Here is a 16,372-nt window from a genome sequence, read left to right as displayed (position 1 = left end):
CGCGCCGACCGCCGCCGCTTCTCTTTGTGAGGGGGGGGGGCGACCTGCGCTTGGAGTGCCTGCAGCCTCTTCGCTACCCAGCTCGTCCTGTCTGCGCCGCCGCGTGGTGAGACAGTTCCGGCTACCCCAGCTTATAGGGGAAAGTATAATCCTGCCATATCTGCACACAAATCGCGACCCTATACGGGAACTTCGTCGGGCATATCCCTCCCCCTCCTTCCCTCACTTAAATAAGTAAATAAGATGTGTAACTAAGGTGTACCCATATATGTTTAATGTGTTGTAATCACTCCTTTTGAACCTCCTGCCCCAAATTGTTTTGTTCTCCCCACAATAAACCGTGCATTTCGTTAGAAATATTAGTAAGCACTGAGCAAGTTATTAACTCGAAAAAGTCAGGGCATAAGCCCCTGTCTCCTCTGTGTGAGGCAATACCCATGTGTGGATCTCTCAGCAAATCCTGATAAGTTAATACACTCCAAAAAGGAGATATAATAGGTCACGGATCGTGACATACTTGATGACTAATTTCTTACCAGCAGTCAGTGAGAATACTGCTCTCAAAGACAGAGTTCTGATTGCTGGTTTAATTAATCACTTGTTAGCTTTAAATTTATAATATTTCAAGTAATGTAGTATGGAAAAGATGTCATTATAAGGGAAGTGCCAAGAACAGAGTTGAAGAATAGACATGATCATTTTTTACTTCCAAATAGGATGGATGGTATTTGCCATAGTGTTGAGATGTCACAATATTGACAGATTAAGAACATAAGATGGTAATTTTTCCTGTATAATGTGGGGTTTTGTTGTTTTCAAAATAATTGCTTTTAGCAAAAACCTGAAAAGTGCTTTTAGTGAGTAGATAGCAACAACTGTATGAGGTTCTTACTAAATTAGTCAGGAAAAAGGAATAATGTGTGCAATTTCTTGTTCTCCTTCTAGAGCATCAAAACTCTTGCTCTGGCTGCCTGTCATCTGGTAAAATTAAGTGTGTGATAAAGGTGCTATTGTGACTAATACACCAAAATATGCAATAGCTAAATATTTGAAGAGGAGCCATTTGTGATACATGTACCATAATTTGTTGCACTGAATGACATGCTGCTTGACATGAGGACATTTTCTGAATATGGACATTGGCCAAATGTCCAGAGTAGAATAGATCATATCTTTAAACCCATTCTGTTCTCAGGGAAGAACATAATAGAAAAATTCTGATCCTTCTAGAGTGCATCCAAACGTTCCTGTTGCTGCTGTGGTATATTTGTGGTACCACAAATAACTTTGTGTTTGCAGTTGTAAAATAAGGACATCACTCATCAATTTAGTGCCTGGTAAGGTGTTAACCTGCACTGCATTTGGGAAAACGAATGGATGATATGGGGTATTGAAACCAACATAAGATGAAGCAAACATGCATATAATGACAGTTGAAAGGTCAGCATTTAATTGAATGTTAGATAAGAGGAGATAGCTGCTTTTTGTCCCATGGTGATGCCTTCTTTGTCCATTTATATTATGTATCCTGAGATTTTAGATTAAGCTTTGCATTATTTTTTAACAGCTGAGACCCTTTATTTGCAGGAGTGATGGTTTCATGGGTGTATGTGACCGTTAAAAATGAATGATTGAGACAAAGTTAATTGGATAATCACTTTTAGGATGGCTTGCATTTTTAAAAACTGTTGGAGAAATAGCTGTGAAACCTAATCAGACACATTGTTCTGTAAAGCTTGGATTAAAAAGCAAACCAGCCCAGTTTAGAAAAAAGGGCAGAAACCTAAAGGCTAAGGCCAGCCCTTGGTTTCATTTATTAATCTCTCTAAAATCCTAGTAACAAAGCAAATTAGAAGTTTTTTCATCAGAGAAAGTTATTGATTTCATCAATGTAAAAAGGAAATTCATGGCCTGAAATGACAAATATGCAATAGCAATGACTTGCTGTTGTGGCTTGAAATGGAATACCAGGAAGGTATAAAATTCATCAGTACTAGACTTGACTATAAATATGATTTCAAGTTCTCAACCTGAGTCTTCAGTCACAAAACCATGAAGAATGCAGTTTTACCACATGCATTGAAAGGTGGAAAGGAATGCACACTAGCTGTGGAACATGTCTGCAGTAGGAATGTAATGCATTTTTGCATTGAATGCATTTTTGTTGGTGTCAGAAAATGTTCAGGTGTTCCTGAATGACTGAAATCTCTCTCAGAATCACAGGCCAGGGGGCTGGCCAGGGGTCCCATCCTGCCTCACACCTCTGCTCTTGCAGGCAGCTGTTTTATTACCTGGTTTGTAGGCTGTTTCAGGTTTCATCCTCTAGTCATCTCTCCCCTTCACCACCCCTAGGGTTTACATTTATTTACAAACTCTTTTGACCACTGTGCTTCACACATGAGTTTGTAGGTTGTTGCTGGCCAGAGTCTTTCATAGTGCTTCATTTTACCTCAACATTCTTCCTTATGTTTCCTGGAAATCATCAGTTTCAGTTGCCAAGACTCCAGTTATGTAGGAGGGTAGGTACAGTTTATTTCAGAGGTCTTAAATATTCAACCTGAAGCAGTACTTTCAAAGTTTTTCTATACTAATGTAGAGAGAAATGTTCTTTGTTTTTCTCTGCTTCACCAGGGTAGCATTGTGCTCATTTTTGCCCCCAAAACTGATTGCCTGTCTTGTCTCTTGAGAAAGTCTTAGGTCTGTCTTTCAGCACCAGAATTATATTCCTGCCAGCTTGTGCACCAGCTTTGAGTTCTTCATTTCTTACAATGTTATCTCATAGAAATGATTATATTTTGTTCAGTGAGTGAAATGTACTTGTGTGCTCTTGAAGTTATGGAGTGTTATTTAACCCTTGCTTCAAGGCTGATGTTGAAATCCAGTGGGTTTTATATCACCCTCTGGCCCCAGAGGTAGATTCATTCAGTTTAATGTAGTGCTATTACTATGCCATGGGCCCAGAAATAGAATAGCAGACCCCTACACTGTCCCACTCAACAAATCTTGTTTATATATAACTTGAGAGTAAAAGTAAGAAGGTGAGAACACAGTGCAAGTCAGGATTTAAACAATTGTATTTTACATGATTGAAAACTGGGTAAAAGTGATGACCAGGTTGTTTTTTTTTCTGCCTGTCGTCTGGTAGGGTTATCTGTTAGTCCTTCTCTTGTCATGTTTCTCTTGACATGTCAGGCTTTTGGGATACTAAGAATGTCAGGATTTCCCTCTAATTGGAACTCTAGATGCCAGGCTAGTAGTAGATGAGTCAGTAGTAGATCTGTTGGCAGTTACATATTGAGTCTGGTTCTGTATATTTTTGGTTATTTCAAAAAGGAAGGAACTTGATAAAGGAAAAAAAAACCAAAACTGCCCTGTTGCAGCAGCAGCACCAATATATAGTTCATAATCCTGAAATTTGTGCTTCATTATGCAGTGTTTAGTTGAGTGATACTGCTTTTAATGTTTTATTTAATGTCCTTTATATAGCCATGTTTGTTATGCTTTTTTCCAAGTTATTTCTGATGAAGTTCAGAACTCTTCCATGAATACTCTATTCTTATAATATGTTGGTAAGTGGGAAGGAGGAAATAAATGTTAAGACCCGGATTGTATAGAAAATTGTTCTTGTCCTAAGTTAAATAATGTTTTTGATGGACTTGCCTCATGTATAATTGAAGGAATTAGTGCCCAAAACCAATGTTAGCAAAACAGATTCTTCTAGCTGTTAAATACATTGTCATACATCCACTATACACAGCCCAAATCACTCATGTTTTTATGAAAAGAAAAGAAAAAGAAAAAAGTCAGTTGAGAGGAAGACAGAGCAATTCAGAATTCAGAGAGAATATAATTAGAGGAGGCTAAAAATAGCATTTACTTTTTTTCCCCCAGCATATTTATTAACTGTTGGAAGGATGATAGTTTAAGAGTTGTGAGAAGCTCAAATGCTGAATGAGGTATAAATGTATTTACATAATGCTGTTGGGATTACATAATTACATAATGCTTTGTTGAGAAGATGGCTTGATATTATTAATTGATATTTGTAAGAATTACTTCTTCTAGCCACCTACAGGCAAAACCCAAAGTCCTAAGAAAACATCACAACAGTAGAAAAGGATTCTAAATTACCATAATGCAATGGTGTATTTTAATATAATAAAGCGGTGTTGTTTTAAACACCAGTTGATGTAGCTAGAAGGAACAGACAGTGGAATGGAAAATAATGCCATGTATACAAATAGCAAATTAGGGCCACGTAATTCTTCCTGTAGTGCAGGAGCTGAGGCTCTTTTATAGAACTGAGAAGTGACCCATTCAGAACTGGGGAAGAGTTGTTCTTCCTCCCCAGAGTGTTTAGCTGACTTGGAGAGCACTGATGTCAGTGTAACAACGGCCAGCAGGATTCTGAAGCCTCTTTCTCCCACTGACAAAATAGCAGACCATTTCAAGGGCCTGCTAGATCTGATGTGTCTTGAAGAAAGGTATGTTGCTTCTGAAAATATAGGCATCCATTCTGGTCAATTAAAAGTTTCTTTGCTAGCAATAATAACACAGTATTTAAATAGAAGACTAACTTTACTGAGTACCAACTTTAAAAGTCAGTGCTTTAATTAAAGCATAGCTATTATCAACTTGTTCAGAGCTATATGGCACAATTTGATTTCAGTTAGTGGTTAGTAACAGTGCAGTGCTAGAACAAGACTGTTTTTCTCAGACATTGTCTTGGACAAAATTATTTAACACGTTTGACATAAATACCAAAGTTTCTAACCATGAAAGACAGTAATCCATTTCTGCTTTTTTCTTTTCAGACACCTGAGGAGCTAGAAGATGTGTCTGACCTTGAAGAAGACCATGATGCACGGAGTCGTACAAGTATTCAGACTGAAGGGAAAACTGACAGGGTATGTATTACAACAGTTTATTTAAAAAGCAATTAGATGAGGGGAAAAATGCTTCTTTATTACTGTTCCCATGAACCCACTTAAAGTCACACAGTGAATCATTAACATTTTGTTGAACTCATAATAAATTGGTGAAAATGTGCACAGGGCATAAAATGGTGTGTATGACCTGAGTAATCATGTGGTAAATATTTGGTGAAGATACAGAGTCATAGAATATCTGACATTGGAACGGACCCCTGAGGGATCATCAGGTCCAACTCACTCCTCCTCTGAGGACTACCTAAAAAACTGAACCATATGACTTCAGAGCATTGTTCTGACACTCCTTTAACTCTGACAGACTTGGTACTGTGACCACTTCCCAGGGGAGCCTGTGCCAGTGACTGATGTAAATTGGGCAGAAAAAATTCTTATACTGACTGAATGAAATTCTACACAGGTTGCAGTTTCATAAATGTGGTTTAGTCTAAGAAAAGCTAGGTTAATAAGATTTTTTTTTTTATATCTGCTTCTTAATGAAGCCTGCAATGCATATTAACCAAAAATAACCCCTAGATACAAGAAAGTTCACATGTACAGAAGTGAAAGGGGTGTATCTGGAATCCTAGTCGCTGAAGTGCATGAGTTACAGATTTTTCTTGCTGTGTTCATGTGTGAATCGGTTCTACAGTTTAGTGCTTAACTAGTGAATTAATGAGAAAGCATGAAAACCTTAATACAGTATTTGACTATTTCTGTATTTCTGGAAGTTCTGAATCTGGTTCTCTCATTGTGTTATCACTTAATGTGAGGATTTCACTGCATTACTGGTCACTGTTTAAATCCGGATGTTTTTAACAGCCTGAAAATGTTTTTGGGATAGGGAGTTTTCTTAGTACAGAATAGATGTATTTAGCAAGCATTTAACTTCTTTATGTTTGCATTTTAAATAACAGTTCAGCAAAACTGTTCACAGCTTTCCACAGTGGAAATGCCCCTGGGACCAGAGATATCTATTTCATTAGTTGTTTGCTCAATATCTAGAGCAATAACAGATCTCTCACGACTGATTGATTGTAGTATTATCTCCATAATGGAAACTTTAAATGGTAGAACTAGTTGGGAAAAATCTAAACTTTCAATATAAAAAGAAATACTTCAGGAAAACAGAATTTTAATTCACTTTTGTTTTCCAGCAAGCACGTTTTATTCACTAAACACAAGTATTCTCTGTATGAAGACCCTAAATGCTAACAAAAAAGTAATCAGGATGAATGCTGTTCACTTATCTTGCATGTGTACATATCAATTATGTGGTAATTAACTGTCAGTTGATGCTTAAAACTTTGTGAGAAATGCAATAACTTTGTGAAGGATCACCTCATACAATCTTACTACTCTAAATTTAACTGCAATTAAAATGTATTAGCTGCCCTTTTCAATTAAAATGATTCTTTGTTAATTTCAGCCCATTTTTTCTCACGTTACGGGCTAATAGTTAAGGAAGGCAAGGTTTTCCTTCAAAACATTTCCATATAAGATTATACAAATTTGTTTGGAACAGGTGCAGATGGTCTGTTTGCCTGTTTTCCTAAGTATCCCAAAATGAATGCACTTGATGGTTTTCTCTCACTGGGAAAACATTAGTAGTCATTTGTAGATGTTTACTATCCTAATGCAGTAACAAAAGATTCACTAAAGCCTTAAAAGATCACATTTACACACGTGGTCTTCCATGTCTCAGATAAAGCAGAACACTTCATTAAATGTTATTTGAAAAGGAAATGATAAATAACACATAGTCCCAGATGTCTGCACAAAGCAAGGAGTGAAGGCTGAGGGTTGTTGTGGACAGGAGCTGGCTGTCAAGAATCGGGGGTGTGGGTTGTTGTTGTGGAGAAGAGACTCTGGGGTGCTCGGTGCTCTTTGCCTTGGACTACACACAGTGTTTGAGGGGCACTGTCAGTGAATTTGGTGGAGGGGAGGGGTAGAAGGGACAGTTGTTTATAGATATATGGCTAATACAACTGAAAAGGCAATGTTTTAGTACTACAAGGATGCACGTTTCAATTTCTTCTTCCATTCCTCCCCAGAATATTACAATTACTATGAATGTTCTTTTTTAGGGGAATCTAGGTAGCAGTCATTACTTAAAGCCTGATTCTGTATCTTTACTTGGGAACAGTTTTCCTGATATTCAGATGATGCTATCAGGGCCACAAATGACACATTATCCAAAATCTTTATAGAAAACTATAGCTTTGACTAAACCTTCGTAACCTAAATCAACATGTTGACAGAAATCCTAATGTACTTTTTTTAACAAATGTTTGAACAAATCCATTTGCTGCTGCAGCAAATGTGAACAATGATTTGAGGCTTCTTTGTTTGGGCTGCTATTTGATATCGACATTTGAAGATGTATACCTAAAAGCTACTTAGCACTCTGAAGAATCTGTAAAGAGAAGATAGATTTTTTTTAAGGTTGGGTTAGGGATGGTCTGTTATTTTGTCCTCGCAGCAGATTTCTTGTGCTATTGTGAGGCTTTTGTGTGCAGTGGCAAGATCAAGAATGACTGTGTTCAAGAAGTGGTATGGCAAGATAGAAGAGTAACTTTTTTTCCTTCTTGAGTTTTTCCTCTTGGGTATTTCCAGTACAGTAATTCAATTTTATTTATATATACCTGTCTTGATACTGGGTCTGCATAACAGCACTCTTGATTCTTCTTGCTTTGTCAAGGGTGTTGTATTTTCTTCTGTGTCACATCTCTGTGTTCCACCAGGGAATTAGTGCTTATGCGAGCACCTTTTTTCTTTTTCTTTTTATCACAACACAAAAAAAGTATTGCCAGTAAAACCAGATGTGATGTGCATGTGCAACTTGTTACAAAGGCTGCATCTTAACCAGGAAATCTCATTTTCTTAATGTGGAAAAAAACAATATATTATAACGTCTCCTGACTCTGTCTATATAGAGAATATAGGTTATCGGCGAGATGATAGGATGTGATTTGACCTTGTGTTTATGTTCCTGACTCTGCAAGTATATAAGTAATCTTGGAAATGTTACCTCATTGATCTCTCCTTCAGATAATTCCACATGGTTAAGATGAATGCAGTAGTGCTTGTGCACCATCCCACTCCATGGCTGCAGGGTAACTAGGGCAGTGTGCTGTGAGGTTTGTCAGTAATTAATCTGGAAATACTTATCATTATTTGTAGGGTTCTTTTATTTCCCCCAAAGAAGATTGTTAGGACCAAATCCTTAGCTGCTATAAAAAGAGATACTGCTTCTGGATCTAAGGACTAACATTTTTCTGAGCTGAAAGGTAGATCTTCCTCTGGTTGTTATGTCTAATTTGTGTAGTTACTCTGCAAGCTTATCACACAGTAATTTTTCTTGAGGAAATTTATGCCATCGTGTCATTCCATGGAGGTAGTTAATGGCTTCTTATCATATGATTTTGTGTTGAAGCAAAGGTCAAGTATTTGCCCAGTTAATTTTCAAACTTGTAAGACAAGGTACATCCTGATGATAGGAGAAAATTCAGGTGTTCAAAGTTACTAAATCAGTGAACTGAACAGTTCATATTGAAGAAGAGGTGCAATGCTTGAGCTCATACAGCTCACTTACAGATGAAAAGAGCAGAAATGGTTTCAGGCAACCACCTGCCCACATCCTGAATTTTGCAAGTGCTTTTGTGAATACGCAGGCAAAGATGCCTAAGAATGACATCTTTCATAGGGATTTGCTGCATACTGTGTAGGTGCAACAATTCAGGGCTGATGAAGAGTTGACTCAGTGTGTATTACCTTGTGAATCATGGAATCATAGAATCATAAAGGTTGGAAGGGACCTTAAAGACCATCAACCCCCACCCCCCCCCTGCCATGAGCAGGGAACCCTGTCACTAGACCAGGTTGCACAAAACCTCATCCAACCTGGCCTTAAAAATCTCCAGGGATGGGGCAACAACAACCTCCCTGGGCAACCCATTCCACTTTCTCTCCACCCTTAGAGTGAAGAACTTCTTCCTAATATCTAACTTAGATTTCTCCTCTCTCATTTTTAAACCATTACCCCTTGTCCTTTTGCCATCTTCTCTGATGAAAAGCCCCTCCCCAGCTTTCCTGGAGGCCCCTTCAAGTACTGGGAGGCCGCTATAAGTTCTCCCCGGAGCCTTCTCTTCTCTAGGCTGATCAGCCCCAATTCTCTTAGAATGAGACAATCCAGGCTGAGTTGCTTCATTGTTTTATTTGTATTACATCTTAAATACAGCCACTGTGATAAAAATATATTTAGCCTTGTAAAGGCAGCCAGGAAAAAGTCTTAGCAAACTAAGAAGAGAGAATAGATAGGAAAGCAAAATCCATGAAAACCTATTAATATTTGGATGAAACAGTACTTGGAAGGGAAGTTACTTTTCCATTAAATGAATCCACTTTTATTATCCAATTTTTGTTACTCAAGTAGCAGATGACTTCATGTCTAAGTTCCTATATTAAGACAAATGCAGGCATACATTAACAGGAGGCCTGTGCTATTTTGTTAATAAAAAGCCAAGTTTACCATGTTTTGTAAATTTTTATCAAAGTCACACAGAAGCTTAAAATGCTGATAATAAGAATTCAAGCAAAATGCAGGTAATTACTGTAACGTTGAGTGGGTTTTGCTAATAATAATGGTGACACCTAATATATGGCAAAAGTGTTTCCATATCTGGAGTCGTAATCAATAAAGAGTATTTAGTTTCCTTGCCAATTCTTACATTACCCCAGTTTTAGTAAGGAGAAGATATGAAGTTAATGGAAGACACAAGGTTGTAGCAGTGTAACATTACATACCGTTGCCAAGTAGGATGGGAAAGAGCCCCATATACCTCTTCATGACGTGTACATATATAAGAGCAGTCTGTATCAGTTTATTGGAAAGGTTTTTCTTTGTACCTCACATGTTGTGATCAAACATGTTAGTTGTATCTGCAACTAACGCAGAGGGTCTGAGCTTTCCTTTTTGTGTATGTAGGGTTTTTTTTGTCTGTCCTAGTTTGAGCCAGGATGAAGCCACTTTCTCTTTTACTGTTGTGGGGTTTTTTGGTGCTTTTTTCCCCTTCGGTAAGATTTCTTTTAACTAGTAGCAGAGCGTTCCAGCTTGGACTGATAACAAACACTGGAATGTTTTTCTAGCAGCTGGGGCTCCAAGGTCTCGTCTTTGTCAGCTCAGCACTGTGGTCCCCTTTCCCCCCTAGGAGGCTGAGTTAGACAGCAAAACTGGCCAGAGATATTCCATTCCACATATCTACGTAAGCTCAGAGGAAGGTCAGAGATGACAGAAGACAACTTCCTTCCTGCTTCTTCTTCCCTTCTCTTCCATCCATGGCTGGCGTCCAGGGAGGACTCTGTCCATCCATCACCATCGACCCCCAGGCTGGAGCTCTCCTGACCCTCATCACTCTGTGCTTTCTCCAGCAGCTCCAGGACTTGTTGGGACTGTTTGCAGCTCAGGAGATGCTGGGGGAGTTGCTGGAGGTGGGGGGAGGCAATAAGGGTTTGCACATTCCTGAGCAGATTTGTATATAATTGTACATATTTTCTTCTATCATTAGTGTTTAATTGAAGGTGTCTAGTTTAGTTTTCAATCCAGCCAAGTCTCTCTCTTTCTCTCTCTCCTTCCCTACCTGGATGGGAGGGGGAGGGGTTGAAGAGCATTGTTGCTAATCCTGAATCAAACTGTGACATGGTCTGTCCTCATTCCATCTCCTCTGTTTTCTAAACTCCATATTAAGCAACTCCAGGACCCTTTATTTATGCTTTAAGATAATGTTTTCTGGATGTCTCTTTGCTCTTTATTTCTCTCCTCTGGATGCTTTTCAGCTGATGAATGACTTTTTGGATTTTCAGTCCAGACTCTTTGTATTGTTAAATGCTTTATGCCAGCTGGGATTTCAACAACAAGCACTAGAGTAAGATTTATGCTGTTTTCTTCTGTATGCCTGTTTTAGAGTGAGATTTGTATGAGGTTTGCCTGTTTTCCAAGAGTACAGCATTTTGATCAACTACAGATCCTCACCCACGAGACTGCTGGTAGCTGGTTGTGCATGCATGTTGGTGATTTTTCTTAGGTGTAAAACCTTGTTCACGTCTCAGCTGAAATACATCCTGTTACTTTTTCAGATCAGTTCTCAAGATCACTTCAAATTGAACCAGGACTTTTGCATGTCAGATCAGGCCTTTAACACATCAAATGTGTAATATGTGCTCTTGGTTTTGTCATCCATGCCATTACTGAAAATACTGAATAATAATTGAGTCAGGGCATGTCTTTTCAGAATTTCACCTGATAGTTCCCTCTAGCTTGGCAGCACCAATGAGGCACACTCTGAAATGGTTCAGAGAATGCTGAACTTTGACAGGCATACTGCAATTGTTAAAACTGGAGAAAGACAACTGGTGACAGCAGATAGTAAACTTGACAAAAGAAATCTACCTTCCCCTACCTGTCAGTATCACACACACACACACAGTTCATCTCTAGGGAACATCCTGTGTATGCATTTTGCCATGAACTGCTGAATAGCCATGCTTCTCTCTCTTGCCTTTTTATCTGGACTTGAACGATTGCTCTCTCAGTAGAAAAAGTAGGATATTTTGGAAAAGGCAGAGGACACTTTTTTTTCTCATTTGAACAGAATCACTCTTGACTCACTGTTTAAGTATTTCTGTATTGGAATTGAAAAACATAGAATTGTAGTGGTTGTAAGGGACCTCTGAAGATCATCAAGTCCAGCCCCCTTGCTGCAGCAGGAACACCTGGGGAGGATCACACAGGAATGCATCAAGGTGGGTCTTGAAAGTCACCGGGCAGCCTGTCCCAGGGCTCTGTTGCTTTCACAGGAAATCAGTTTTTTCTCATGTTGAGGTGGAGCTTTCTGTGTTGTAGCTTGGTGCTGTTTCCCATCATCGTATCACAGGGCACCACTGAGAAGAGATTGGCCCATGCTTGACATCAACCCTTTAGATATTTGTAGACATTATTAAGGTCCCATCTTAGTCTTCTCTAGACTAAACAGCCCCAGTCTCTTAGCCTTTCTTCATGTGACAGATGTTCCAGTCCCTTAATCTTCACAGCCTCTGTTGGACTCTTTCCAGTAGATCCCTGTCCCACTTGAACTGGGGAGCCCAGAACTGGACACAATACTCCAGATGTGGTCTTACGAGGTGGTCTCACCTTCATAATAAAATAGGCTCAGTTGATGTACATGTATTTTATAATGATAATCAAGGAAGTTTGTTAAAGAAAAACAATAAGATGTCATTGAAATATATTCCTGTCCTTTGAGAGATTTGGCAAGATCTTTTTCACTTCCACCAAATGTTCAGCTAACTCTGCAGCAGAGGAACAAGAACATAGGTGAGCTGGCTTCTTGTCACTGCTGAGTCTTATGATGGAAATGAAGCTCCCAGGTAAAGCAAACCAGGAACATGAATCAGGTCTTTTTGAATTTATGCCATTATCTTAAAACTACAGTATGTGAAGATCATGTTCTTTTGTATTCTTGTTTGTAAAAGCTCTGAGAAGCTTTTCATATATTCCATCAGGAGAGTGGGGTTTGTTTTCTTTGTAACATGCAGAACTGTAGAAAACTGAGCTTATCTCTTTCTTCTCTGCAGTTATGTGACACACTGAGATCTACAAAGAAGGAAGTGTTAAATAGTTTTCAAAGGGATGTTCCCTTTGAAAGGATATCTGGCTTACCTCTGTCTCAAGACAGGAGGAGTTTTCAGTAACACAAACAATTGCTTGAATGTGTTTGGCTTCTTGTGGCTTTTCTTTCCTGACTCCCTCCCTGTAAGTGGTGAGAATGTCAGTGGTGTGGATCTGAACAGTCATTTGTTTTAGGGGATCAGAGAAGAAAAAACTGCGTGTCACTCTAAGACTTGGAAAGAATAATCATAAGTTGATATGGAAGTCAGTTCCTTAGAGCATAGCCATGGACAAAGGTAGGCAGAAACCCAGTTCTTTGGGTTGGGATCTCATTGGAGAGTAATACACCAGTGAGAGAAGACTAAAAATCTTCTCCAAGGAGCTGCTCCTTGTGCATCCTCTGTTTTTATCATTATGTGGACAATTTCTTCTGACCTTCAGATTCCAGTGTCTGTGATAGTGAATTGACTGCAACATGGAAGGGGCTGAAATGAAAAGAAACACCAGTCTTACATGGCAACTCACATTGCAGGTGGGACAGTACAAAATAATCCTAGTGTTGAAGAGACTCCCAGCTACCAAGGATAAATAGCCTTCTGAAGAGTTAGTTCAAGGAAATTGAAAAAAGTATATGCTGGGGTTTTTTTTGTAATAGAAGAAAGAAAAAGATAAAAAATATAACTTCTCCTCTTCCCTAGTTTTAACTCTGTTATCTGCTACTGCAATAAAAAAAAATGTCTTAGAGTAATGAAAAAATAATTTTCTCCTGGTGGACAGAATAAACCTGCGCTTGTGTAATAGCAGTCATTCAATTTAGGTCTTTATTTCTCATTTACCATTATGTTGTCTATTTTGAAAGAAAATAATACCTACACTTAAAAGGCTGTATATACACTTTTATTTCATTGCTCTACGTGGTTTTAAAGCAGTATGAGGGAGATGAAAGAAAAATCAAGGTCAGAATTATTGTTTCCTTTGCCCCTTTGTTCCAGTGGATATCAAGGCCTGTGTTCTTAAATTGGAAACTCTATTGAAGCTGGAGGTTAGGAAATACCCTAAGTGTCTACCAGTCAGCAGATACCTATAGGATTATAAAAAGGGGTGCGTAGTTCTCTTGACTGTGTAGCCCAAGTAATATTTTTATCTGTTTCATACCTTTCCCAGGAAGCTTATCCAACAACAAAGATGAAATTGTGTCTTGGTATTCTCTGGTCTGTTTTAGTTTGTGGGTTTGTTTTGGGCTTTTTGTTTGGTTTTGGATTTTTCTTTTAACAAAGCAGAAAAAGTATTCCTTAAAAGAGTTACACTTCCTAATTCTGTGACTACAATTGTACCTATAATTTGGGAGATTTGTCATTTCCAGTAAGTCATATAAATGGGGAAATTAACCTTGTGACAGTGATTAAAGCATAAGTAAAATCTTTGAAATGGCATGGCTTGAAAAAACAAGCATTACGTATTAAACTGCTTATATGATGCTATACTCATGGTAAGTAATTCATCCAGTGTCTTAACATAACATTTTATGGATGGCATGTGTTTTCTAAACAAGAATAAGTCACAAATCATTTATTGTTTAATGGCAGTGTGTTTGTGGTGTGTTAACAGTTGCTGTCTGTAATTGTCAGTTCCTGATGGCCTGCAGTGCAAGAGGTGGACCACTTCACAGAGGAGATGCTAGATAAAAACAACTATGGCATTAGAGCCAAAAAGTCTCCTTGCTTCTTGTGGTAGGAGACTGGGAAGGGCCAGGGCTGCTGTATGGCCACATAGTATCTTAGTCCGTGTTTGTCACCTGACCGGTTTCTGACACAGGAAGGATATCTGACCGTAGTCTGGAGCAGACCTATGATCTTGCTTGTGATGAAGAATAACAAGTAAAATATTTCTTTCACTGTGCTGCATTTGTGGAAGTTATTTTACTCTTCATGTATTAAATACTTCAGTAATGGTTACATGTAGGAAAAATGAATGTGTTCAGTATAGATAGAATGTTCTGATTCCACGGTCTAAACTTGCACAAAACACTTCACACCACTTTCCTAGCTATACTAAGCCTTTATTTGAAACAGTTTTAGCTGGTGAAGTGTTTGCAGTCTGGCGTCCCACCCAAGTGTAGGGCTCTGTCCTGCCTGAGCCCAGTTTGGCTCTGGCTTCATTTGAATATTGAATGTTTTCTTATTGGCATTCAAGGTATCTTTTTGTAAACTTACACATACTGATTTCTGACATGTTCATCTGTTTATTTATCTTCTTCAAAGACAGAAGATGCATATTTCTCGGTTCTTAAAATGATTCTGTAGAACCATCTCAGGAGAGAGGACAAGCATACCTGCAAGTTTTTAGGACAATTAAAACTTTTCATTCATTCTTTCCTACCTGAAAGAACATTGCATTTTATAACTTGCATACTTAAAAACACTTCGACTCCTTCATCCCTAAGAAAAAGGGGAACCTGCCAGTTGCATTTCATAAGGGCTCTTTGGAAAAAATTCTCTTTTTCCCAGTGCTTTAGTGCTGGTGGTTTCATGGACACCATTGTGCCTGTTACACTGAGGTAAGTTCTTTGGCCCAACCCAGTAATAAAGTACAGATTTTGAAATTCAGAAGTGCTCAGGCCACAGTGTGTATAAACTACATATTTCTTAATGCCCCATGATTTTATTGCCAGAAAAAGGAAAAATGCTCTGACACAGATGTTTTGCAAATAAAATTATTTCTTGTTTTCAGGCGAAGATGACTCAGCTGCCAGAGTCTGAAAAGGAAAAGATAGCTGAGCAAGTGGCTGACTTCAAAAAAGTCAAGAGCAAGCTTGATGCGGAGATTGAAATATGGGACGATACCAGCAATGACATCATTGTTTTGGCCAAGAGGATGTGTGTGATCATGATGGAGATGACTGACTTCACAAGGTAATTAAGCAAAAAAAAGGTCGTCAGTATTTATAAATGTTGGAGAGCATTGTCATGTTGGTGTGGCAGAAAAGACTGAGTTCTGAATGTCAGGGGACAGCATCTTTACAAAGTTGAATGGCTAAGATAATGTAGTTGGCTTTACCACAGTAGCTAGTAGTAATGAACCACTGGGAGGGAGGTTGAAGTTTTAAACTATGCTTGCCCTTGATTTATATTTTTCTTTGTCCTCTTTTATTCATTTGGCTCATTGGAGGTTTTGCACATTTTCAGCTCTTTATTTCTGCTTTTAATGAAAGGGGAGAAGTAACAAAATAACCTTGATTTTAAGCTCTAGTTTGGTCTCATCTGTTGTTCTTGCTACTTTTACCTTACCATGCTGATATTTTGTATTTGTTACATCAGCAGCTACTCAGGCAGATTTCTGTATTTGAGTCACTTGTTGTCTAAGCTGATTTCTGTTTACCTTCAAAGATATTACCTTGCATTCATTTTTATTTAATCTCAAGGAGTGCTTCCCAAAGTTCTAGTTTTTCAAGGTCTTGGTATCTTAGTGTGTTTGCAGGTCTGTGTTATCCTCAAGCTTTATGCAACAGTTACATATTCAACTAAAACCAAGTTAACACTGGTATCAAAAGAACTCATTATTCAGACAGAAGGTAACGGTAATGATGGCATGAAGTACCGATGTGTATGCCTCACATTAACACAAATACTGCAGTTAGGACTAATATAAAGAGAACCATCTGAAGTAGCTTATTATGGCTTAGCTTCCTTTAGTTATAGAGACAGATGCCCCTGATGTTTTTTGAGTCTTGGCAGAAGGGACCCGCAGAACCTTATTTGAAACAGTTCTTGTCCTGCTG

The 16,372-nt window shown here is 38.5% G+C and overlaps 1 protein-coding gene across 1 annotated transcript in view; it reads left to right on the top strand.

The window, feature by feature from the left end:
* CTNNA3 (catenin (cadherin-associated protein), alpha 3) overlaps positions 1 to 16,372 on the top strand; it is a 431,886-nt gene that overhangs the window by 372,543 nt on the left and 42,971 nt on the right. The window contains exons 14-15 of the mRNA XM_009994846.1: positions 4,815 to 4,907; positions 15,325 to 15,506. Coding sequence (XP_009993148.1) covers positions 4,815 to 4,907; positions 15,325 to 15,506 — 275 coding nt within the window. The remainder of the gene's footprint in view (positions 1 to 4,814; positions 4,908 to 15,324; positions 15,507 to 16,372) is intronic.

The sequence above is a fragment of the Chaetura pelagica genome, unplaced genomic scaffold, assembly GCF_000747805.2.
Source record: "Chaetura pelagica isolate M959 unplaced genomic scaffold, ChaPel_1.0 scaffold112, whole genome shotgun sequence".
NCBI classification, from domain to species: domain Eukaryota; kingdom Metazoa; phylum Chordata; class Aves; order Apodiformes; family Apodidae; genus Chaetura; species Chaetura pelagica.
This window is presented reverse-complemented; position numbering and strand designations above follow the sequence as displayed.